Source organism: Procambarus clarkii, chromosome 56, assembly GCF_040958095.1.
Source record: "Procambarus clarkii isolate CNS0578487 chromosome 56, FALCON_Pclarkii_2.0, whole genome shotgun sequence".
Lineage (NCBI taxonomy): Eukaryota > Metazoa > Arthropoda > Malacostraca > Decapoda > Cambaridae > Procambarus > Procambarus clarkii.
The window spans coordinates 32427500-32454014 of NC_091205.1; the positions used below are offsets into that span (position 1 = coordinate 32427500).

Genomic DNA, 26515 nt, shown 5'->3' on the forward strand with positions numbered 1-26515 from the left:
TTAGGACTACGAATCCCGGACGCTGTCCACTCAGCTGTCAGGCCCCCTTCAATAAATTCCAGTGTTCTATTTGCCTTATAACGAACTTTTATGCATTGATTAAAGGGCCTATTTGATAGATACAATGTTGAACGGAATCTTGAGTTTTAACTGCAGCCTTAGCAAGGGCGTCAACTATCATTTTCCTGCAGGCCAATGTGAAGGAATCCACAACATTCTGAATCATTGGTAGAAATCCAATCTGAAATGATGAAGTGGGAATAGACAAGCAGAAGGCTCTCTCCTAACTCATCTTACACTACTAGTATTAACAATAGTTGGCTATACCGAAACATAGAAATTAAGTACGAGAGACAGAAAAAGTATAAACAACACCAATGTAGGTTAAACAAAATACATACTTAAAAAATAATATATTGTATAAGCCGTTTAAGTAGATCACTTCATTTACTTTTGCACCTTGCAACACAGAATTAAGAAATACCACAACCTACATTAACACACCACAACTGAATAACGCATTGTTGAAAAGGAGAGTTTTTAAATGGGCGAACATATATATAAGTGATAATGGTTCATGAGTAAGTAATTAATTATCAAAAGAAGGCACCAAACCGGGAAGGCTATGTAGCACCATCAAATGAGCGAAATAATCAGAGGGCGCTAAATATCACCAAGGGTGCTAATACGAAAACAGAAATGCATAAGGCGAACGATATCAAAAGCATCCGAATCATCAAGAATTCTAACGAGGGACAAGTGACCGCAAAGTAATGGTTCATGAACATCAACAAATAATCATTTATTAAGAAACATTACATAATTTTGGAAGAAGAACGACCTGGGGCCAGATTTCCGAAGCAGTTACGCAAGCACTTACGAACCTGTACATCCTCTCAATCTTTGGTGGCTTTGTTTACAATTAATAAACAGTTAATGAGCTCCGAGGCATCAAGAGGCTGTTTATAACAATAAGAACAGTTGATTGGGAAGTTTTCATGCGTGTAAACTGTTTAATAAATGTAAACAAAGTTGTCAAAGATTGAGGAAAGATGTACAGGTTCGTAAGTACTTGCGTAACTGCTTTGTGAATCTGGCCCCTGATTTTTGAGGATCTGAGAAACACACAAATGAAACAATGTAGGATGACGGTCATGATATTAAAATGAAAAACACTTCATATGAGGACGTCGAGAGACAGGAAGAACGAGAGATAGCATAGAGATAAATAGTAAAAGAGAAGGATAAGATAGCGAGTTCATGGTAAAGAGAGAGACCGAGACGGGAAGAACGGCAGCTCGCAAGACAGATAGGAAGAGTGAGCAGGAGAGACTGAAAACATATACACAGCTGTTCCAAAAGATGTTATCAGACTGTGCATGTATTACCCCATGTGTGCGCATGTGTGTACATGCGTGGATGTGTTAACTAACACGCTATGATTGCCAGAGCCGAGCTTCACCTTCTACTCCACTTTTGAGATTCCAACTGACTGGTGTAAAGGTTCCTGACCCATCAAATCTACATTTGAAGCCGTGTATATAGCCCTTCTCTACAACTCCACTTCGTAGTTCAGTCAGTTTATTCAATGTGTGGAACACAGGAACTAGGGAAGATATGCTATGTTCAAGTGTGGCTGAGGGAAATATCTAAGAGGTGATGCTGTTTTCCGAGCATAATTATGAAACTGGACCTGGCTCGAACTAATGAAAACCAGTCAAGCCTCGTCCAACGTGTCAGTAAGTGTAGTATAGTTGTGACCTTGTGTGGCTGAAGGTAGTGTGGGGTTGCAGGCCCGGTGTGCCAAGTGTGGCTTCAACACCATCCAGGGGTAGTCGTCTATAATGCAGACAAGGGTATCTGTACCATCCTGGCTACTGCTGCCTGGACCTCGCTGGCAAGATGGGTGTTGTCATGGGTGTCTGTGTTGTGTGTGTTGTGGCTTTCTGTTGTCCGGGGGGTGTCAGCTTCCGGTGTCCGGTGGTTGTTTGCAGGCGATGTCAGACAGGTGTGGGCATTAGATGCCGGACAGGTTTGGGAAACTGGTTCAAGTTGAGCACGTACATCGAATGCCGGGCGGATGTGAGCATCGTATGCCAATCGGGCATGGACTGGCAGGGCTTGGGTGAGCATGGTGACCCCGGCTTGCGTAACACCAGTAGAGCGGAGGTCCAGGAACGCCAAAGTGGAGCAACAGAGACTCCACATCACAGCCTCTTGGTCCTGCTTCTCTCCAACAGTCTTCACTCCCCAGCCAGTCTTGGTGCTCGTTTCCTCACCATTACTCTCATCTTCTTCCACCTTCGTATCAGCGTTATTCACCTAAGGGTAAAAAACTGTTTTCTGACTGTTAATTTTAATCTTGGTTTACCTAATTATTACCATCAGAATGATACTTATCCACTAACATCGACAGAGACTCCTATCGCCACCTACATGATTGCCATCTGGGATTAGTGTAAATGAACAAATTCCACAAGGGCCGTGATGAGGGTTCGAACCTACGTCCGAGAGGGTCCTAGACGTGCCTTAATCAACTTTACTGTGACATGGTAAAAGAATTGCAACCGGGAGTTCAACTGACCTCACACGGATCCTGCAGTCTCTCCGAGACACAAACCAGGATTTTACACAATTTCCCCATGCACCCGAGCGCTGTCAATAAGCTGTTCTACCTCTTCGCCCTTACTTTATTACACAGAAATCACAATAGCGTGATGCACCAAATGAACAAATTCACAAGGGCAGTGATGATTGACAGAGCCCAGGTGCATAGGGAAATTGCGTAAAACCCTTGTTTGTGTCTCAGATTGCAGGATCCGTGTGAGGTCAGTTGAACTCCCGGTTGCAATTCTTTTACCATGTCATAGCAAAGTTAATTAAGGCACGTCTAGGATCCTCTCGGACGTAGGTTCGAACCCTCATCACGGCCATTGTGGATTAGTTCATTTAATGCATCACGCTATTGTGATTTCTGTTTGTAATGAGAGCGCTGAATTGGAGATAGTCGGGTATAGGGAAGGAAAGGGAGGGTACAGTAATGGGGAAGCTGAGAGCAGTGGAGTAATAGAGGGAAGTGGGGTTCGTGATTGAGGAGAGGGAGGGGGATTTGGTGGAGGACAGTGGATGGTAGTAGAATGAGGTAGGACAGGATATGGTATGGTGGAGTTGGGTACCTGCATGGAATGGGCTTTGCTTGGCACCATTTTCATCAGCATCTTAGAGGCAAGGCTCCTGAAGGCAAGGATCCAGCATCCGCCTGGGCTGACGTTGAGACTGTTGTTGTAGGACTTTGGGGAGTGTGCGAGGGCGTGGCGTGCAAGGGCGTTATAGTGGGCGTGGTTGACGGTCACCAGGCCCCATACGCCTTCGTCGTCAACGCCCTGGGAACCAAGCACATCCACTACCTGTGAAAACGAGTGTTCAAGTCAGGTGGGGAATGAACGCCCCACCGGACCCCCTATGTTGGTTACTGTGGCAATGCTCGTGCTGCTCTGAGCCAATTGAAACTTAAATAAGAGAGGGATGATATTGCTCAAGCTATTCTCACCCCGACTCTGAGTCAATGTTTCTTCAAAACTTTTTCGGTTTATTCATTGTTATAGCCAATGATCATGTTTCATCTAAATTCACTTCAATGTGCTTACAATTTACTTTTCCTATGAAAAACATTGTCACACACACACACACACACACAGTGTGTGTGTGTGTGTGTGTGTGAAGGTAGTCACTGAAGGTTTCAGTGACTACCTTCAAGGTAGTCACTGAAGGTTCCATAATAGGAACAATAACAACTGGAGGGCAAAAAATTATAATCGTAGTCATATATAATCCGCCACCAAATGACAGAAGACCCAGACAGGAATATGATAGAAACAATATGGCCACCATTAACATAATAGAGAGAGCAGCTTCTGTTGCTAGCAGGAATGGATCTGGACTACTAATCATGAGAGACTTCAACCATGGGAAGATAGATTGGGAGAACAGAGACCCACATGGAGGACCAGAAACATGGAGAGCTAAGCTGCTGGACGTGGCAACAAGAAACTTTCTAAGCCAGCACATCAAGGATCCAACAAGAATGAGAGGAGAGGATGAACCAGCAATGCTTGATCTGATATTTACCCGAAATGAGTGGGATATAAGGGAAGTCAAGATGGAAGCGCCCTTGGGAATGAGTGATCAGAGTGTATTGAACTTTGAGTACCTGATAGAGCTAGGAATTATCCCCCCAAAAAAGAACTGGGAAACAAAAGGCTGGCATACCGAATGGGAAATTATGAGGAGATGAGAAGCTTCCTAAAGGAAATACTTTGGGACACAGACCTCAGAGCTAAGTCTGTACAAGATATGATGGACTATGTCACCCAAAAGTGTCAGGAGGCAGTAAGCAGATACATCCCGGCCCAAAAGGAAAAATCCGAAAAGCAAAAGAAGAATCCATGGTATAATAGGGCATGTATGGAAGCAAAGAAACTGAACAAAAGGGCGTGGAGGAACTTCCGGAATAGCAGAACACCAGAAAGCAGAGAGAGATACCAGAGAACCAGGAATGAGTATGTCAGGGTGAGAAGAGAAGCAGAGAAAAGTTATGAAAATGATATAGCAAACAAAGCCAAGACCGAACCAAAGCTACTCCACAGTCACATCAGAAGGAAAACAACAGTGAAAGAACAGGTAGTGAAACTTAGAACAGGCGAGGACAGGTATACAGAGAATGACAAAGAGGTGTGTGATGAACTCAACAAGAAGTTCCAAGAGGTCTTCACAACATAAGGTGAGGTCACTATGCTAGGAGAAAGGGAAGTAAACCAGGCGGCCTTGGAAGAGTTTGAAATTACGAGAGAGGAGGTCAAGAGACACCTGCTGGACCTGGATGTTAGAAAGGCTGTTGGTCCAGACGGGATCTCGCCATGGGTACTGAAAGAGTGTGCAGAGGCACTTTGCTTGCCACTCTCCATAGTGTATAGTAGGTCACTGGAGACGGGAGACCTACCAGAAATATGGAACACGGCGAATGTGGTCCCAATATACAAAAAGGGCGACAGGCAAGAGGCACTGAACTACAGGCCAGTATCCTTGACTTGTATACCATGCAAGGTGATGGAGAAGATCGTGAGAAAAACCTGGTAGCACATCTGGAGAGAAGGGAATTCGTGACAAATCGACAACATGGGTTCAGGGAGGGTAAATCTTGCCTGACTGGCTTAATAGAATTCTATGACCAGGTAACACAGATTAAGCAAGAAAGAGAGGTCTGGGCGGACTGCATTTTCTTGGATTGTCGGAAAGCCTTGGACACAGTACCGCATAAGACGCTGGTACATAAGCTGGAGAGAGAGGCAGGTGTAGCTGGTAAAGTGCTCCAGTGGATAAGGGAGTACCTAAGCAATAGGAAGCAGAGAGTTATGGTGAGGGGTGAGACCTCCGATTGGCGTGAAGTCACCAGTGGAGTCCCACAGGGCTCTGTACTAGGTCCTATCTTGTTTCTGATATATGTAAATAATCTCCCGGAGGGTATAGATTCATTTCTCTCAATGTTTGCAGACGATGCCAAAATTATGAGAAGGATTAAGACAGAAGAGGATTGTTTGAGGCTTCAAGAAGACCTAGACAAACTGCAGGAATGGTCGAACCAGTGGTTGTTAGAGTTTAACCCAACCAAATGTAATATAATGAAGATAGGTGAAGGGAGCAGGAGGCCAAATACAAGGTATCATCTGGGAGAGGAAAATCTTCAGGAGTCAGAGAAAGAAAAAGACTTGGGAATTGATATCACGCCAGACCTGTCTCCTGCAGCACATATCAAGAGGATAACATCAGCGGCATATGCCAGGCTGGCCAACATACGAACGGCATTCAGAAATTTGTGTAAAGAATCATTCGAAACTTTGTATACCAAATATGTCAGGCCAATCCTGGAGTATGCAGCCCCAGCATGGAGTCCATATCTAGTCAAGGATAAGACTAAACTGGAAAAGGTTCAAAGATTTGCCACCAGACTAGTACCCGAGCTGAGAGGTATGAGCTACGAGGAGACTACGGGAATTAAACCTCACTTCGCTGGAAGACAGAAGAGTTAGGGGGGACATGATCACCACATTCAAGATTCTCAAGGGAATTGATAGGGTAGATAAAGACAGGCTATTTAACACAAGGGGCACACACACATGGGGACACAGGTGGAAACTGAGCGCCCAAATGAGCCACAGAGATATTAGAAAGAACTTTTTTAGTATCAGAGTGGTTGACAAATGGAATGCATTAGGAAGTCATGTGGTGGAGGCTGACTCCATACACAGTTTCAAGTGCAGATATGATAGAGCCCAATAGGCTCAGGAATCTGTACACCTGTTGATTGACGGTTGAGAGGCGGGACCAAAGAGCCAGAGCTCAACCCCCGCAAGCACAACTAGGTGAGTACAACTAGGTGAGTACACACACAAAAAAAACAGTGGGGGGGTCTTGATAGCAGAGTGGAGGGCGCTATGGACTCTTAATCCTAGGGTCCGGGTTCAATCCCCGGCGATGGCAGAAACAAATGGGCAGAGTTTCTTTCACCCTGATGCCTCTGGTACCTAGCAGTAGGTAGGTACCTGGGAGTTAGACAGCTTTAACGGGCTGCTTCCTCTGTACTTACCTAGTTGTACTTACCTAGTTGTGCTTGCGGGGCGTTGAGCTCTGGCTCTTTGGTCCCACCTCTCAACCATCAATCAACTGATGTAAAGATTCCTGAGCCTACTGGGCTCTATCATATCTACATTTGAAATTGTGTATGGAGTCAGCCTCCACCACATCACTTCCTAGTATATTCCATGTACTAACTACTCTGACACTGAAAACGTTCTTTCTAATGTCTCTGTAGCTCATTTGGGTACTCTGCTTCCACCTGTGTCCCCTTGTGCGTGTACCACCCATGTTAAATAATTCATCCTTGTCTACCCTGTAAATTTCCCTGATAATTTTGTATGTGGTGATCATGTCTCCCCGAGCTTTACCGTCTTCCAGCGACGTGAGCTGCAGTTCACGCAGCCTGTCCTCATAACTCATGCCTCTTAGTTCTGTGACTAGTCTAGGTGGCATATCTCTGAACGGTTTCCAGCTTCGTCTTGTGCTTGACTAGGTACGGGCTCCATGCTGGGGCTGCATACTCTCTGATTGGTCTTACATATGTGGTATACAAGGTTCTGAAGGATTCTTTACACAGAGAGAGAGAGAGAGAGAGAGAGAGAGAGAGAGAGAGAGAGAGAGAGAGAGAGAGAGAGAGAGAGAAAGTAATATGGGTCGGGAGTCAGCAGATTAGACAGCCATTTGTTAGAAAGGCGAGGTCCAAGATCTAACAGCTTGATCCTGCAGACAGAGTAAATACTCCCCCCCTCCCTTACACACACACACACACACACACACACACCTGAAGGTTGGGGCAGTGGGCGCCGAGGGTGGCCAGCAGGAGGTTGTGGCCGCAGTACTGCAGCTTCAGGACACGGAGATGCACCATGGTGGTGAGGGCGTGAGCAGCCAGCCCCAGCTGCCGTTGGCTCAACGTCCAGGTGGAGTCCTGCGACCACACACACATGTACCAACAGCCCCGTCAACCTTAACAAGAGATGTAATGAGCCACACAGGAATAATTTATTGCAAAAAAAAATTACGTTAAGTTTGGTTTTCTAAGCTTCAGTGCTAGTTTGGGCTAGTTCCAACCGAACAAGGAGATGGTAGTTGTGGCGATGGTGGTGGGGGTGGGGGAGGGGTGTATCGTCTTACCTTAAGCTGAGCGTTACTTCAGTTTATCTCATGATGCTGAATATTAGATTACCCTGTTACAGATGTCTGCACACGCACGCTGATGTCCCCCCCCCCCTTACCCCCCCCCCCACACACAATCAATGCCACAGAGACATTAGAAAGAATATTTTCAGTGTCAGTAGTTAGTAAATGGAATGCACTAGGCAATGATGTGGTGGAGGCTGACTCCATACACAGTTTCAAATGTAGATATGATAGAGCCCAGTAGGCTCAGGAACCTGTACACCAGTTGATTGACTGTTGAGAGGCGGGACCAAAGAGCCAAAGCTCAACCCCCGCAAGCACAAATAGGTGAGTACACACACATACAACTTGCAATCTATAAAAATGATAGCCGAGTTGACCCTCTAAATTATAGGCCCGTGTCATTAACAAGCGTGGTAGGCAAAACAATACAAACAATAGTTAAGCCAAATGGGTAGAACACCTGGAGTTATGACATAATAACACAGCAGACAGTATGATTTTCGAACATAAGATGCTGAGTAACAAATCTACTTAGTTTTTATGATAGAGCCACATTGATACTACAGGAAAGAGATGGTTAGTTTGACTGTGTCTATCTGAACTTAAAGAAAAGGCTTTTGACAGAATCCCACAAAAGAGGCTGTTCTTGAGACTAGAACATGCTGGAGGAGTGACATACTTCCGACATAGATGAAATTTTTTCTAACTGACTGATTACCGCCCTCATATGTCTGAGACGATATAACTGACTGGAGGAGTGTTACTATTGGAGTACCACATGGTTCAGTTCTTGCACCAGTAATGATCATCGTCTAAATAAACGATCTACCAAAAGGAATACAGAATTATATGAACATGTTTGCGGATGATGCTAAGATACCGGGGAAGATAGGAGACTCAGACGATTGTCATGCCCTTCAAATTGATCTAGATAAATTAAGTCCTTGGAGCGTCAAGTGGCAAATTAGGGGCCTGACAGCTGAGAGGACAACGCTTCGGATTCGTAGTCCTAAGGTTCCGGGTTCGATTCCCAGTGGAGGCGGAAACAAATGAGCAGAGTTTCTTTCACCCTATGCCCCCTGTTACCTAGCAGTAAATAGGTACCTGGGAGTTAGTCAGCTGTCACGGGCTGCTTCCTGGTGTGTGTGTGTGTGAGATGGAGAAAAAAAATAGTAGTAGTAGTAGAAACAGTTGATTGATAGTTGAGAGGCAGGCCGAAAGAGCAGAGCTCAACCCCCGCAAGTACAACTAGGTGAATACAACTGAATACAACACACACGAGCAAACGCAAAGTTATGGAAATGGGACTATTAATTTATTAATAACATCTTTATTGAGAAAATTAATTACAATTTGGCCTAATCTGAGGATTTCGATTAAGTCATATTAAAGTGAGGATAATGCTGGTATTCTCTGTCACACAGGACAGAGGGTCATACATAAGACAATAGGTCTAAACTGTAGGCGGAAGTACATATATATCATATTACAATCAATGTTTTAATGTATGGATATATGAAAACCACTTTCTATTGTGCACTGCCACACAAGGGCAGGGATGGGTTCGTAAGTGATGCAGCTTAGAAGTAATATAAATATAAATTGTTCTTCATTCTTTAAAATGGACAAGCAAGTTTTGGGTAAATTGTTAGGATGTCGTCCAGGACACCTGAGTCAATGAAATAGTTACCCAGTTGGTGGTACAAGAAGCCAGGAGGTCTAAAGTCCTTTACGGTTTCACATTCAACAATATAGTGTTATAGTGAATGCACTAAAGGTTTATCACAGAGTTTACAATCTGAATATTCTGGTGCCTGGTCCGGTTCACATTGCCTGGTCCGGTTACTGTGCTGACCATACAAATACCTATTATTACAAAACTTGTCATAACTTTTAATACTGCAGCTTTCAGGTCTCTGGAGATTTCTTAGTTCTTCTAAATCTGAATTAATTTCTTTAATTTGTATGGTTCTAATAATTGCATTAGATAGTCCAAAGTCATAATCAATGTTTTCTTTCCTGCAAGCCTCATTGGCCAATCGATCTACAAAGTCATGTTTTCCAACTCCAACATGGGATGGGATTCACACAAATTTTATACAAGAGTTATTGTCATTGGCAAAAATTACATTCCATTTAATATTACAAGCTACTTCCGACATACATTGTGATGGGTTATTTAAGGACAGCAGAGTACTTTTAGTCACAGAAAATAACGTGATAGGAGACCAAAAGGTCAGTACACAATGAAGGGGAACTACCTACCTGTAACGACGCGAGAGAGAGACCTGGGCGTGGACGTAACACCTAATCTATCTCCTGAAGCACATATAAATAGGATAACGACAGCAGCGTACTCTACTCTACCAAAAGTTAGAACATCATTCAGAAACCTAAGTAAGGAGGCATTTAGGGGGCACTACACTGCCTACCTGAGGCCAGTCTTAGAGTATGCCGCCTCATCATGGAGTACCCATCTGAAGAAACATATAAGGAAACAGGAAAAGGTTCAGAGGTTTGCAACGAGACTCGTCCCAGAGTTACAAGGGATGGGGTATAAGGAGCGCCTGAAGGAACTGTGCCTTACGACACTAGAAAAAAAGAAGGGAGAGGGGGGGGGGATATGATAGGAACGTATAAAATACTCAGGGGGGATTGACAGTGGGCATAGACGAAATGTTCACGCGGAATAGTAACAGAACGAGGGAACATGGGTGGAAGCTGGAACCTCAGATGAGTCACAGAGATGTTAGGAAATTTTCTTTTAGCGTGAGAGTAGTGGAAAAATGGAATGCACTTAAGGAACAGGTTGTGGAAGCAAATACTATTCATAATTTTAAAACTAGGTATGATAGGGAAATAGGACCTGAGTCATTGCTGTAAACAACCGATGCTCGAAAGGCGGGATCTAAGAGTCAATGCTCGATCCTGCAGACACAAATAGGCGAGTACACACAAACACACACTAGGGAACGCAGGTGGAAATTTAGTATCCAAATGAGCCATAGACAATAGAAAGAACGTTTTAGTGTCAATAGTTAACAAATGGATTGCATTAAGCAGTGATGTGGTGGAGGCAGATTCCATACACAATTTCAAGTGTAGATATGATTGAATCCAAAAGAGTTAGGAACCTTGACAGTCGAGAGGCGGGACCAAAGAGCCGAAACTCAACCCCCGCAAACACAAGTAGGCGAGTACACACGCGCGCGCGCACAGACACGGATGAGAGGACACACACCTAAACAAGATAACACACACACCTTGATGATAAGAACTCATCTAGACGACAAAACATGGATGAAGTAGCACATACATGATGGTAATGACACATATGAATGAAATAATCACAAAACACTGAGCACACACCTAACGAAGCGAACACCCACACACCTGAAAGCTCAGTTCCCTGAGGCCGGCGAGGCGAGGCAGGAGACTAATGAGGTCGTCGCGGTAGAAGGTCCTGACGTGGACGAGACGAAGAGAAGTGGTCGTAGCAGAGAAGAGCAGATCCAGCAGCCTCAGACTCACTGTGTCGTACACCCGCCAGTCACGTAGCACCCGCTCCTGCAACACTTTCTGATTACCCTCATGCTTCTGCAACACTTTCTGATTACCCTCATGCTCCTGCAACAGATATAATTGGCTCCTGCAACACACACAAAAGGCTACTGCTCCAGTAACATTCCCTTCCCCTTCCAGTAACACACAGCTAATAGGCTCCTGCTCCTGTAACAGAGGAAATTGGCTCCTGAAACACTGAAATAATAGGCTAATGCTTCTGTAACACAAAGATAATAGACCCCTGCAACACAGACAATATGTTATTGCTTCTGTAACATAAATAATAGACTCCTCCTGCAACACAAAAATAATAGGCTCTTTCACAACACCAGTTACGTTCCTCAACCAAAAATATTTACACGTCGTCAAATATTCATAGCAGGTTTATGCAACATTTTGTGTCCAGAACTGCAATTGTAAAATATATGCAACTTTCTCGTGCAACACAATATTAAAATGAACAGCCTTGCAACTTGGTGCATTTTATATATATATATATATATATATATATATATATATATATATATATATATATATATATATATATATATATATATATATATATAAATAAATATACATTGTACAGCTTCTGCAACAATTAAACTGCCATCTGTCAATACAGGTCGACACGATATATACCTTTCGTTGCTGCAATGTCTTGCTGGATATTACTGATTGGTGCAATTCTGACAAAATAGAGAGTTTACAAAGCTAACGTTGTCAATGACATGGTAAACCATTGCTTCATGGTGGCACCTGACGCTGGAGTGCCATCATCACCCACTGCTTCATGGTGACAGCCGAGTCACACTTGCAGACCTTCGCTACGCCGGCAACAGCAGCTGTTCAACCAAGTTACCAAGTACCATAATACTGGCACAGGTGGATTACGGATGACCTCTTACTGTAAAGGTTGTCAAGGAGGTGCAGGGCCAGGCAGTGCATGTTAGGACGCTTGAGTACCACTACAGCAATGTTTACAAGTCTCTACCAGACGACAACAGTAATATCTACAAGTCTCTACGTGACCACTCAAGTAATATGGAAGTCTCTACAGGACAAGACAGTAGAGTATTGTTTACATGTCTCTAATGAAAAGTCTCTACAGTAATATTTACACATCTCTACGTAACCGCTACAGTAATGTCTACACGTCTCTACCGGAAAAGACGCTACAGAAGCAGGCCACTGCAGTATTTTGAGACGCGGCAATGCTAGCCAAAAGTTTCCCCATCATCAACATTCTTCACATTCTTATGTTCTCTCTTCTATAACTGGACACTTTTAGCAGTTATTAGCTTCCGATAATTTCTCTTTTCTTAAATGCAAAATACTTTTGTGTTTAATATGAAATCTAAAAGAAAACCCCCGGCTTAATTTGTCTTCAACACCCGTGGCGCCACGAACGTGTCCCGCTTCCTTCCTTCGCGCTACAATAACAGGATACTAGAGAAAGGAAAGCTGAAAGAGGATAGAAAGGAGAGGGAAGATAAAAGTGAGGGGTGGTGACAAATATTATTTTATATAATGGCCATGAAGACTCACAGGCTGCTTCTGCACCTGCTCGACATCTGTGGCTGCACCTCTGATTATAAAGTTAGCTCACACCTCGAGTATGCTCCACTATTTGGAAACACCTGTCCATTATCCCATCCCAACTTTTGGACAGGGTAGAGATCCGTGAAGGGTCAGCTCAAGCCTCGACCCGTCAAGGCCGGTCCTCACGTGAACATCAGAAATATGTTATTAACGGATGAAATCTAAACATCAAGGTGGCACCACTGGCCATTTCCCTCAGCTCAATGAACACTCCATCAGCAATTACTCATTCCTCTCCTGACACGCATCAAATGTTTCATAATTTTTTGTTAAATCCAGTCAGACGAGGAAATCAAAGATGCAGACCAAAGGAGAGACTCCAACTTCACTCACCACCCGGCATAAAATTTGCTTGCTATTAAATATAGTCAAACTTACAATAAAGCAAATGATAAACCTAGGCTTCGAAAGGAGCTGTTAAGGCAAAAAGAGAAGGACCAGGCTTGAAAAAAGATAGAAGGACCAGGCTTGAAAAAAAGAGAGAAGGACCAGGCTTGAAAAAAGATAGAAGGACCAGGCTTGAAAAAAAGAGAGAAGGACCAGGCTTGAAAAAAAGAGAGAAGGACCAGGCTTGAAAAAAAGAGAGAAGGACCAGGCTTGAAAAAAAGAGAGAAGGACCAGGCTTGAAAAAAAGAGAGAAGGACCAGGCTTGAAAAAAAAGAGAGAAGGACCAGGCTTGAAAAAAAAGAGAGAAGGACCAGGCTTGAAAAAAAAGAGAGAAGGACCAGGCTTGAAAAAAAAGAGAGAAGGACCAGGCTTGAACAAAAAAGAGAGAAGGACCAGGCTTGAAAAAAGAGAGAAGAACCAGGCTTGAAAAAAGAGAGAAGAACCAGGCTTGAAAAAAAGAGAGAAGGACCAGGCTTGAAAAAAAAGAGAGAAGGACCAGGCTTGAAAAAAAGAGAGAAGGACCAGGCTTGAAAAAAAGAGAGAAGGACCAGGCTTGAAAAAAGAGAGAAGGACCAGGCTTGAAAAAAGAGAGAAGGACCAGGCTTGAAAAAAGAGAGAGAAGAACCAGGCTTGAAAAAAAGAGAGAAGAACCAGGCTTGAAAAAAGAGAGAAGGACCAGGCTTGAAAAAAAGAGAGAAGGACCAGGCTTGAAAAAGAGAGAAGGACCAGGCTTGAAAAAGAGAGAAGGACCAGGCTTGAAAAAGAGAGAAGGACCAGACTTGAAAAAAAGAGAAGGACCAGGCTTGAAAAAAAGAGAAGGACCAGGCTTGAAAAAGAGAGAAGGACCAGACTTGAAAAAAAAGAGAAGGATCAGGCTTGAACAAAAAAGAGAGAAGGACCAGACTTGAAAAAAAGAGAAGGACCAGGCTTGAAAAAAAGAGAAGGACCAGGCTTGAAAAAGAGAGAAGGACCAGACTTGAAAAAAAAGAGAAGGACCAGGCTTGAACAAAAAAGAGAGAAGGACCAGGCTTGAAAAAAGAGAGAAGTACCAGGCTTGAAAAAAAGAGAGAAGAACCAGGCTTGTAAAAAAGAGAGAAGGACCAGGCTTGAAAAAAAGAGAGAAGGACCAGGCTTGAAAAAAAGAGAGAAGGACCAGGCTTGAAAAAAAGAGAGAAGGACCAGGCTTGAAAAAAGAGAGAAGGACCAGGCTTGAAAAAAGAGAGAGAAGAACCAGGCTTGAAAAAAAGAGAGAAGAACCAGGCTTGAAAAAAGAGAGAAGGACCAGGCTTGAAAAAAAGAGAGAAGGACCAGGCTTGAAAAAGAGAGAAGGACCAGGCTTGAAAAAAAAGAGAGAAGGACCAGGCTTGAAAAAAGAGAGAAGGACCAGGCTTGAAAAAGAGAGAAGAACCAGGCTTGAAAAAGAGAGAAGGACCAGGCTTGAAAAAGAGAGAAGGACCAGACTTGAAAAAAAGAGAAGGACCAGGCTTGAAAAAAAGAGAAGGACCAGGCTTGAAAAAGAGAGAAGGACCAGACTTGAAAAAAAAGAGAAGGACCAGGCTTAAATAAAAGTCTGATGAACCGCTTTTATTATATTTTCCTGCTGCTGATTAACCACCAAAATTTTAATTTAAAACTGGGTAGAAGAAAGAAAAAATAAAAAGTAAAAGAAATAGAAAGAAAAAGAAAGTAAAAAAAGAGAAAATGAAAATAATTAAGTAAGAGGATGGGAACGCTATGAAGAGTTGAGGACACGCAAGATTGAACATAATGAAGAGAGAACAAGCGAATATTTCAGAAACGGGAAATAGAAGACAAAGCGGAAATGAAAAATAAGAGTCGAGATAAATATGGAAGCAAAGATAAAACTTAAGAGTAAAACAAGTGTTGAGGCGAACACACACCTGCATACGCTGGCGGACGATGTGAGGGAGGTGGGCGTGAACTATGTGCGTGATGTGCGCCTTGTTCCCCTGCCAAGACCTCTTCTTTGTGGCCCCCGTCATGAGCGTCAACACCGCTGACTCCGCCAAGGCCTCCAGGTGCGGCGCCTGCGCCCTCCTGTCCTCACCACCAAGATTTACCTCGCCATTATTACCATTGTTTCCGTTAATAGCGTTAATTCTGTTGTAACCATTGTGCACCATCTCTGTTGGGAGGAAAACCACGCACCTAAATTAAAGATGACTTTCAAAGACTCAAATATTGTTACTAATTTATTCCAACGCAAATTGTGACTGAATGTTCATTTGAATAATTAAGGAATAGAGAACATTAAAGAATATTGTGTAAGTGAACACTTTGAATAAATTCAAGAATATCAGATTAAATAACTTTCATGAAGGCGAGGGAAGTCAATTAGAAGCTTGGGTAGATCAGGAGAGTATGAGCAAAAGATGAACATTCATAATCCCAATAAGAACAATGTACTTTTCTGCGATGAGACAGAATAATTACATTATATATTTTCAGACTTAAAAGCAATATATTTATTCTCGTATTAACAGTAAAAAGCTTAAATCTGTTACCAACAGTAAAAATTAATCTGTTAGCAACAGGAAAAGACAATGTATTAACAACAGGTAAATGCTACATCTACTAACGATATCACAAAGGCTACATCTATTAACAGTAGTTAAAGGCTAAATGTATTAATAAGAACAAAATGTTAAATCTAATAAGCTAAAAAATCTCACTGAACTCTCACAAAATCTCACTTTCGTCTGTCCCGACTTTCAAGTTTGGAAGTTCAATTGAACTTTAATTATCTGCTTTGTGATCATTCAAAGCGTACCTTTACGACATACGGTTCTATAACTCCAAAGTTTGAGCTGTATGGTTAGGTCACAGTAGTTAGCTGACTGATATGTTCATCTCATTTCCTCAGCCCATCCTCTAAGACAGGGGCGGGCAGCCTTTTTAAATGTGCGCGCCAAAATCTCCAAATCTTTGATGCAAAATTTTCTCGCATACCAAACGAAATTTTGGGGAGCGTGTTATTATTTTCTGCCTTAAGTATTGGGAGAACTTTTCAAATAATCAAATTTCAAACTAGTGCGGTACAATCAAAGTATATTCCACGAGTGATTATTTTAAGTCGTGTAAGATTGCATGAATGTAAAATTTACTACCGAAATTAATAATGGTCGTTCTTCCCTGTTGATAGCACGGTTATTTTTTTATTAGCCTTTAAATGCAATTCTCGCTGGCATATACAGCTACACGATTGAAGGTAAAAAATGCTAATATCAGCAAAAGACTAAACAATAATTCTGAATCTTTTTTTCTTATATATATATCAGATTAATCAGCCATAAGTTTTTTCAAGTTTTCCAAATATATCCAGCACCCACACTCAGTCGTTTTACTTGGCTAAAGCACAATAAAATAAAGAAAACTATTATATTCTGGGATTAATTCTTAATCCCTTATGAGTAATACATAAAAATTAAGCAGCTCAGAAAATCTTATCGTAATTACCCTGAAATATGGGGAAAACCTAGAAATTTTATTCAATTTAGTTATTCATTTATTTATTTATTAAATAAGTTAAATTTAATTTGATATTAAATTATTTCTTTAGAGAGCGTACTGTATATTTTCAATTTCATCCCACTAGTAGCCTCCTTTACAAACTTGGATTGTTAAAGATCAAATTTGTATATTTCTATATGTTCTACCAAATCAAAATTAATTGACTGATAAATTTGTTACTACTGGCTATTCTACGATTTCAAGAATGGTTAATATTATGGATACGGACAAGCTTAGCTGTCTTTGTAGAATGCAGCCTGGTTAACAAGCAATAGACACATCTGAATCATGTAAACTGTCTCCTCGTTGACCATGTGGTTATGGTGTCGTCGCGTGTAACGTGATAAACTAGTCAAGTTGCTACTAATGTGTCATGCCGTCACAATTTCACGTGCCGGAATATGTAGTACTACGCTGCGTGCGCCTCACGGGAAGTCAACCTTGATGGCGTTGTCTCTGTACAATGGCTTCTCCGCCTCCCTTCCTGCTCCGGACGCGTCCAGAACGGTTCGGTTTTTATTTCGAGAGGAGTTAGTTTATTTAATATATTTGTTTATAGATGATTCTGTTGATCACAGGAAAGTGATTTTTAATATTCATCGTATTCCACAGACTGCTGTTTTAAAGATTATTTATTAATATTATTCTTGAGTGAATTTAATATTGATGACGTGGCAATGTAACATTTTCTAGTAGACCCGCCATAAAAATTTTTTTAGTAGGGTTAACCAAGGTATTTGATAATTATATTTTAGTATTAATTTAACATAAAACAGCAACTCCTTTCTTACATATTATGTTAAGGGTTAATAAATGATGTCAAATTTCTACACTGAATACACCTCCCAGGTTTTATGAAATTCGTTTCGTGGATAAGCAAATCAAGTTACTACAATTATGCACCTTCCTACAGTAATGGTGCAGAAGTCAGTCGACGTGTGGCCGCCTGGCGAGTGGCCCAGCTAAACGGGACAAAACTTGTGAATCAGTGTATCGCAGACACACATGGCTGAGAAATCAGCCCGTTCTCACGAGGGTTTCTAACGTCAAAAAACTATTGTACTAAAGTGTCTTATTCTAACTTGCCAGAGGAACCGCGAACAGAAAACGGAATATTACGTCAATTTTGTGAGCAGCTATCATTTTCTTGTATGACAGTTTTTGGCTTTATGTAAAGTATACGTCCAAATGCGATGTGCTATTAGGAGGACGAGTTGGTGAACATGTCATGTTTGTTTCATTCTTAATACTTAAACAGTTATCAGTGTTTGTTTCTTTATTGCATTTTATTTGGTATCGCTCAACTTAATAAAATTGCATTTTATATACAATTCAGCGAAGTTGAATATATATTTAATTATTTTTTTATGGTGAGCTTTGGGCTTCGCGTGCCGGAAAAATGTCGTTTGCGTGCCAAGACCCCACCCCACCCCTGCTCTAGACCAAGCTGAAAGTCATATTGATATCTGACGAAGTTAAAGTCAGCATTTGACTTGTATAGCAGCTAACCTACTGAAAATTGTATAATAAATTTTATTTCGGAAATAGATTAATACTATATTGTGTGGGTTTAGGTTAGGTTTGGTATAGTGAAGTAGATTTAGAGAGAGCAATAGTGATTGAAAGTGAATAAGTACATTACGAGTTTAGAACGTCGTTAAGTATACTATATCAAATGCTGACTTATGCAGATTTTAATAATTCACAATTTGACTTAACTGTGAACCCGACGCCGTGTTTTGACGATAGGCTGTGTTTACCCTACGACTTCAGCCCGTTTTCTTGATTTGCTATTGTAAAAACTAAAATTTTACTTTACCAGAAACGTACGAATCCAAGCAACCCATCTAAACCATCGACTCCGATGCATAGAAAACGGATATTTTTATGAGCCGTTATTTCATGTTAATTGGTTGCATTTGTGACGTTGAATAAGATGACGTAAAATTAAGCGACCGATTAATTGAGCGGACTGGCTGGTCTGCTACCTGCCAGAGCTGACGAGTTCAGGTGTTGGAGGCCGACCCCAGACACACCGACTGTGGAGGTCGACTTCCTCAGCATCACTCACCAGACCACCCCGTCCTCAGCATCACTCACCAGACCACCCCCCGTCCTCAGCATCACTCACCAGACCACCCCCGTCCTCAGCATCACTCACCAGACCACCACCGTCCTCAGCATCACTCACCAGACCACCCCCGTCCTCAGCATCACTCACCAGACCACCCCCGTCCTCAGCATCACTTACCAGACCACCACCGTCCTCAGCATCACTCACCAGACCACCACCGTCCTCAGCATCACTCACCAGACCACCACCGTCCTCAGCATCACTCACCAGACCACCCCCGTCCTCAGCATCACTTACCAGACCACCACCGTCCTCAGCATCACTCACCAGATCACCCCCGTCCTCAGCATCACTCACAAGACCACCCCCGTCCTCAGCATCACTCCCCAGACCACCACCTTCCTCAGCATCATTCACCAGACCACCACCTTCCTCAGCATCATTCACCAGATGATAACTTACCTCAGCATCACTCACCAAACCACCACCGTCCTCAGCATCACTCACCAGACCACCCCCCGTCCTCAGCATCACTCACCAGACTACCCCCGTCCTCAGCATCACTCCCCAGACCACCACCTTCCTCAGCATCATTCACCAGACCACCACCTTCCTCAGCATCATTCACCAGATGATAACTTACCTCAGCATCACTCACCAGACCACCACCGTCCTCAGCATCACTCACCAGACCACCCCCGTCCTCAGCATCATTCACCAGACCACCCCCGTCCTCAGCATCACTCCCCAGACCACCACCTTCCTCAGCATCATTCACCAGACCACCACCTTCCTCAGCATCATTCACCAGATGATAACTTACCTCAGCATCACTCCCCAGACGATAACTTACCTCAGCATCACCTCCACAATACCAGTTAATGCTTCCTTGTGCACTACAAGTAAGAAAGGCCGTTTATTCATTCGCAAGAAGAGAAAAGAATTGATCAATATATAGACTGTCTGCAGTGGCGCCTAACATCCTAGTTGACCAAACCATTAACTAGGAGGCCTGGTTAGAGACCGGTTGGCTGTAAGGACATTGATCTCCGGAACCAGCATTAGGCAGACGCAAGTAGGTAGATGACTGGGTAAGTGACTGCGTGTGGAGGGACTCACTGGGCCTTCCGAGTAACAGGGCCAGACAATGACGAACTTCCTCCAACACCTCCGTCCTGTGGCAGCCAGTCCTGTGGCAGCTCGTTCTTGGCAGGTTAACTCTTTGTATTGTGTACGATGTGGCAAATCAAGAGAATAGGCTGAACACACACACATTTCCCATAGGAATGAGTGATCACATTGTATTGATTTTTGAGTACCTGGTAGAGCAAGGAGTAATCTCCCTCCAAAAAGAACTAGAAAGCAAGTGGCTGACGTGCCAAAGGGAAATTATGAGATGAGAACATTCCTAAAGGATATACCATGGGACACAGAATTCAGAATGAAGTCCGTACATGACATGATGAACTATGTCACCCAGAAGTGTCAGGAAGCAGTAAACAGGTTTATTCCGGCCCAAAAGTAAATAATTGAGAAGCAAAAGAAGAATCCGTGATTTAATAGGACATGTATGGAAGCATAGGAAGTGATCAAAAGGGGGTAGAAGAACTTCCGAAATAACAGAACATCAGAAAGCTGTGATATACCAGAGAGCCAGGAATGAGTATGTCAGTATGAGAAGAGAAGTAGAGAAAAAGTATGAAAATGATATAGCAAATAAAGCCAAGACCGAAACAAAGCTGCTCCACAGTCACATCAGGAGAAAAACAACAGTGAAAAAACAGGTGATGAAACTTAGAACGGGTGAGGACAGATACACAGAGAATGACAGGTGTGTGTGAAGAACTCAAGAGATTCCACGAGGTATTCACAATAGAATGAAGTAAAGTCCTTGCGCTAGGAGAGGTGGCAGTAAACCAGGCGGCCTTAGAAGGGTTCGAAATTACCATACATGTGGTTAAGAGGAATTTGTTGGATCTGGACGTGAGAAAGGCTGTTGGTCCGGACGGAATCTCGCCATGGTTACAGAAAGAGTGTGCAGAAGTACTTTGCTTGCCACTCCCCATAGAGTATGGTAGGCCACTGGAGACCTACCAGAAATATGGAAGACAACAAATGTAGTCCCAATATACATAAAGGATGACAGGCAAGAGGCACTGAACTTTAAGTAAACTAAACTCAAAGAGTTGTTGGGTTGGATTTACTTAGAGTATAGCAATGACGTAGAGCGGTGGAAATATGGTGAGGTGTGGGATCCTACTCCTGCCCCCGAGCCCTCCTCCAGTCATGACAGTAGTTACAACACCAATTTGTTCAAACGTACAAGAATGGACCTTTGGACCCAAAAGTACACGTTTTAAATTACTGAATTAGCCCAACTGGCTTACTTAAAAACGTAAAAGTAACCGAGGAATTTAACCTGACTTCACCAAGCATTCATCGACCTAAGATACGCTATCTTAGGCCTAATATTGTACATGTATATGCTACACTAGGCTTAGGAATGTTTAAGTTTGGTTTTGGGCTTTTTATTCGTGCCCTCGACAAGACTAATACTACAAAACATGAACATTGTTGGCTGTATTATGTTGTGGGTTGGGTGGGGTCGTTGATCCTTCTTTATGGACAACCCAACCCAAAACTCGGTAGAGTGCTTATACTTTACCAGGAGATCACCCTGGGCGCTTCTGGCTCTTTGAGAGGGGCTCAACGTCACACGTTTAGAGGATGCGGCTCCAATACTTAGCCTCGTTGTCACATGCACACACCCACTCGAGCCGCTGTGACTCCCCACTCTCTCCTTATGTGATATGATTTCCTCAATCCCCTTTGACTTATTAGTTTTCCATTCTACCCTGTCCACAGCTGTGGTTCTTGGTTCTCTCTCTCTCCTTTCCTACTTCCTGGGAAGCCTCACTAGGACAAGGGCAAACACCAGCAAATTTGAATACATTTACTGGACAAAGCACATATACAATACATACACACATATAATAATAATAATGAATCCTACACTCTATACTATTTCAGTCAGGTTGCACTCCAACACCATCAGAACTCTATCATCTGATTATCCAGTGGTATCCTATCTCCTGATTCACCACCTAATACTACCAACCTCCAAGTAGGTCAAGTCTTATAACACAATGTTGCACTATCAGCAAGAGAATACATATATATACACATACAAGGAAAACCAGTGTATGGCTGCAATAACATAAATATTAGTATAAATGTTCCTTGATATACAACAATGATCAATCGATCACCCTATTAGTCCTAGAACACATATGTATATCTCTGCAGGTAATCCAGCCTACGACTATAACTCTATACTTCAGTATAAATACTCCTTGGCACAAACATGGCAAACTGTCACTCACCTTTCACTGCGTCTTGCACGCTAATGACAACCAAACACTCTACCAACTCCCTACAAGTAATCAACCAGAACTTCCCTTCCACCTCTGGAAGTTCACCACCTTGACATCTTCAGGTTCTTCCGGGTTTATCTACCAGGATCCTCCACAGCTCTCCTGGCTGCTACACCATGAAGTTTCCTCGAACAGAACTGGAGTTTCGCCACTGGTATTACAGAAGCACGTGACACTCCTCTTCACTGCTTCTCCTCACAGCTCGAGGACCTACTCTTCACTGTGGGGCTACTCTTCCTCAGAGTACACTACTCCTTCAACAGCCTTTGAGTCTCTTCAACTACTCCTTCTCTGCTGGCTTCGAAGTTCTCAGCAACTTCTTCCAAAGACAAACCTGCAACCCATTGACACGCCAATAAAAACGTTCCCCCTTAAACACATAAACGAAATAATCCACACAATATGTTTGCACCTAACATATCTCTGATCTCTTCATACTGTGAGAGTGGACTCCCCCGTTTGGGCTGGTCCATGCTCCGCCCGGCCAGGCGGCCCTCGAGGCAGCTACCCCACCAGGAGCTGGGGTCCCTCAGTCATCTGCCAGCACTCAGAGGAGACGGACGTCGCTTCGTCCTCCAGGACGTTCCTCCCTCTTCACCGTCTTATTTGAGGCCTTTTGCCTTACTAAAACATGTCTAACTTATCAATGAACATTCGCTACTGTCGCTGGGCACACGACCAACTACATGTAATCACTATAAACTGGCTTAAAATCGTGCTTACCACAGATTGTCTAGTCGAGGGCGCTCTCCCTCTGACGGAGTCTGATCAGGGCGCTCCCACGGCCCACGATAAAGTCTCTGGGCGGCTTAACAAACTCTCCTTGCCATCCAGGACTTGAGACCTCACGTTCCCAGCTCGATTCCACAGCTGGAACGTCTGCACACTTCCTTTCTCTTGAAGGTATATCACTAGGGGTTCCTCCCTGTCAGGAGCTCACACGGAGCGCAGCTTCCCCTCACGATTTCTGGTACTAAAGTGGGGTCAGAGCCCTCCCGAAGCGAGCCTCCAGCAAATTATCCACATCTCATAACCAGTCATTTATCTATTTTCTTTTTCCCTGCCCATATTTTTAAACTCTGTAAAATTTACCCAATTATTTTTACATATGAATCTTCATGTCTGTATATCTCAGACTTCCTAGTCAGGTCAGGCTTGATAGAATAATTCTCAAAGGGGAGACTCGTTTTTCGGTTGCCTGGGATCATAACAGCTGCAACAGTATTTTTGTATGTTGGACCAAATAGCTGCTATTAGTATTATAATGTTAGAAGGATGGTTACTGGCTCCATTACCTACCAACCAACCAACCTCCCTCCCTCCAAGGATGATGAATATTCAGTACGGTATTCGAGTCATTCCACACAAGGCGTGCCCAGGTGTTCCTTCATTAAAGACATCTTTAGAGAATTAATAACACACAAAATCGTGTATTTTGTGAAGACAAGAAGAGTGCGTGTCCAGTTCATAACGAGCTGGGCGTCTCACATCCCGGCCTCTCCAATACCATCTAGTATTTTGACGAATAAAACCCATAAGGCCAAAAAACCGAGTTACTAAAAATCATAACGACTTGCAAAATTGACGTGATAACCCGTTTTCTATTCGTGAGTCCTCGGTTAGGTTAGATTCGGAGGAATTAACGTTGTGAATGGTGGAGAGGGCGGGCCGCTGACCGTGTATACCTGGCTCCTCACCCCGGCCCCTCCTACTCACCCGTCAAATTCCAATAATGCTTATTGTGGGGGACAGTAAGCCTGTAAATATAGGCCTATTGCCGTCCTTGTAGCTCGAGTTACAGCCCCGCTTCTGTGTCAGGTAAGTCCACTACAGGGTTCGTCATAGCCCGTGCTACTTGGAACTTTATTCCTTTAAGCCGAGTGTAGAAAACAACAACAACGTCCCTCGAGACCAACTACTGACCTTTACCCATGATGCAACCTACCTACAACTACCCACAACAGTTGCTAAACTACCAGGTAGCTATTCACTTCTTGACGAACCGAGGCATCAGGTGAAATGAAACGTGCCCAATCATTTCTGCCTTGCCCGATGAATGAACCCGGCTCCCTCGGTTGAGTGCATGGAGGACAGACAATTAAGCTTCATGAATCATGCACATCAACAGCTTGGTAGTTTGGCTGGAAGGGAACAACCCTAAAGTTGTTCACTAAACCCTTTGTTTCTCACTCTGTTCTCCCGATTGACACTTTGGAAAAAATAAACTTTTAATTTGTCCAGTGTCAACCAGTTTTTTCAAAGTACAAAGGGTATTAAATGCATCAACATGGGCAGCTTATGTTCTCGTGGCTGCTTATGTTCCTAAGTCATTTTATCCTGTCTCTGTGTTGGCTCGGGGTCTTGAAGTGGGTAGAATGTAATTGTGTTAACTGGTTGCCTATTGCTGGCCTTTATTTTTTGATGTGAAGCGCCTCGCTGATGTCCATTCTTCTGTTGCCGTTATACCTGTCGATTATTTCACTGAAATAATCGACATAACAGAATACTGGACATCAGCAAGGAGCTACAGCTCAAAAAATCAAGTCCAGCAATCAGTAAACACTTAACACAATTATATTCTACCTACTTCAGACCTTGTGTGTATATATTACACACAAGTTTCCCTAAATATTCAAACCCGACGGAATAACAGATCAAGGATCAAGGAAAACATTTTTCTGTGCGAGACAAACAAACAAGACCAAATTAAACAGTACTCATTAAACACAAACAAGAGCATATCGTTGATACATGCACTCAACATGGTTCATATGTGGTCTACCTCCACAGCAGCCCATTTTCTCAATTTGCCTCCTCCAAAAATACACCACCTAACTAGAAACGTACAAACCCAAGCAACCTAACCTATCAAATCCGATGCATAAAAAAAGTAATTTGTAGGCCGTTACTTGTCACAGTAGGTTACGCTACATAACATATAGGTTGCGTTTTTTACGTTGAGAGGACGAGTTGGCGCGTGTGCGCACGCAAATACATGGGAAACGTTGGTTTAAAATCCTAAACATCCCGTACATACACACAAATAATAGTCCTAACGGTAAAACACCTTCTAACGTCACTATTATACACAGACGTTTATGTTCAAATGTTAGTATTCAATACACATCAAAACAAACCATTAAACATTGGACATCAAGTAAACATCACATTTCACGTGACATCGTTAAAAAGCAATACCTTTGAGATGATCTAATGTGAGATTCTGTTACAGAAACTCTCCTGTCCTTAAGCGAAAAGAATTTCACTGATAAATGAAGGAGCAGAGCGGTCCAACACCCTCACTCCTCAGCTGCACTAGACAAACTGTTCTCCTGGTGGCTGACTCGTTTGTAATTTGCTCCAGCTGTTGCCAGAGATTACGAATATAGTTGCCAGTTGTCCGCCAGAATTATCCTGACTTGCGACTTATAATACTTTGGTGTTTATGGACTACGTGCATTATAATGTAATGTTTCGTATTTTCTGTGTATTACACCTTTAAATTACATAGATTTGTGATATAGGAGATAATTGATTCTGTAGCCACATACAAACTATTTTTTTGCTGAAAGGAAACAAGCGCTGAGAGAATTTAATGATTTCTATTCAAATGTGACGTCAACCAGTCATGTTTTTTTTTCAGGGATATTCCTGCGCGGGCCCTAAGCCTCTGGCTGGCCCACTAAGTGTTGCTTGTTTCTGTTTTACTTGGGCGGAGTATGAGTATTTATGACTCGTATGGTCGCTTCAGTAAGATTTTGCCATATGTGTTTAACAACTTCTGCTCTAATGAATCTAAGTTGAAATCATAATGGGTACTGTGTTAGATAATGTTCCTGTGGTCTGTCGGGCATTTCTCCACAGTGCTGACATTTCCTCTCATCTTCCGGAACCTGTAAGCCTATTTCCCATGCACATGGGTATCCAAGCCTGATGCGATGTAAGTACTTCTGTTCCTCTACTGCTCCCTTTCAACAAACTAAGTGGCTCGCAATTGGTTGAATTATCATGAAGATCTGACAGTCACATGGTTAATATTGTGTGTGTGTGTTTACTATTTGTGCCTGCAGAATCGAACTATTAACTCTTGGACCCCGCCTCTCTGACCAATATATTTTTCCTCTATTATGTCTACTACATATATTTCTCT

The 26515-nt window shown here is 42.8% G+C and overlaps 1 protein-coding gene across 5 annotated transcripts; it reads right to left on the bottom strand.

Moving 5' to 3' along the window:
• Positions 1–401: 401 nt before the first annotated feature.
• On the bottom strand, positions 402–25722 carry LOC138353152 (uncharacterized). 5 transcript variants are annotated; one of them, XM_069306000.1, is made up of 7 exons: positions 25564–25720; positions 19785–19827; positions 15228–15472; positions 11170–11403; positions 7415–7561; positions 3177–3407; positions 402–2322 (listed from the first exon to the last, which is right to left on the bottom strand). In XM_069306000.1, exons 3-7 carry the CDS (start codon positions 15468–15470, stop codon positions 1840–1842), a joined length of 1338 nt encoding a protein of 445 aa, XP_069162101.1. In that variant the 5' UTR covers positions 15471–15472; positions 19785–19827; positions 25564–25720; the 3' UTR covers positions 402–1839. The 5 variants fall into 5 exon arrangements, with proteins under 5 accessions (XP_069162101.1, XP_069162103.1, XP_069162100.1 ...); XM_069306002.1 differs by lacking the exon at positions 19785–19827 and having other exon boundaries at positions 11170–11343; positions 25564–25722; XM_069305999.1 differs by lacking the exon at positions 19785–19827 and having other exon boundaries at positions 25564–25722.
• Between the last annotated feature and the right edge of the window lie 793 nt (positions 25723–26515).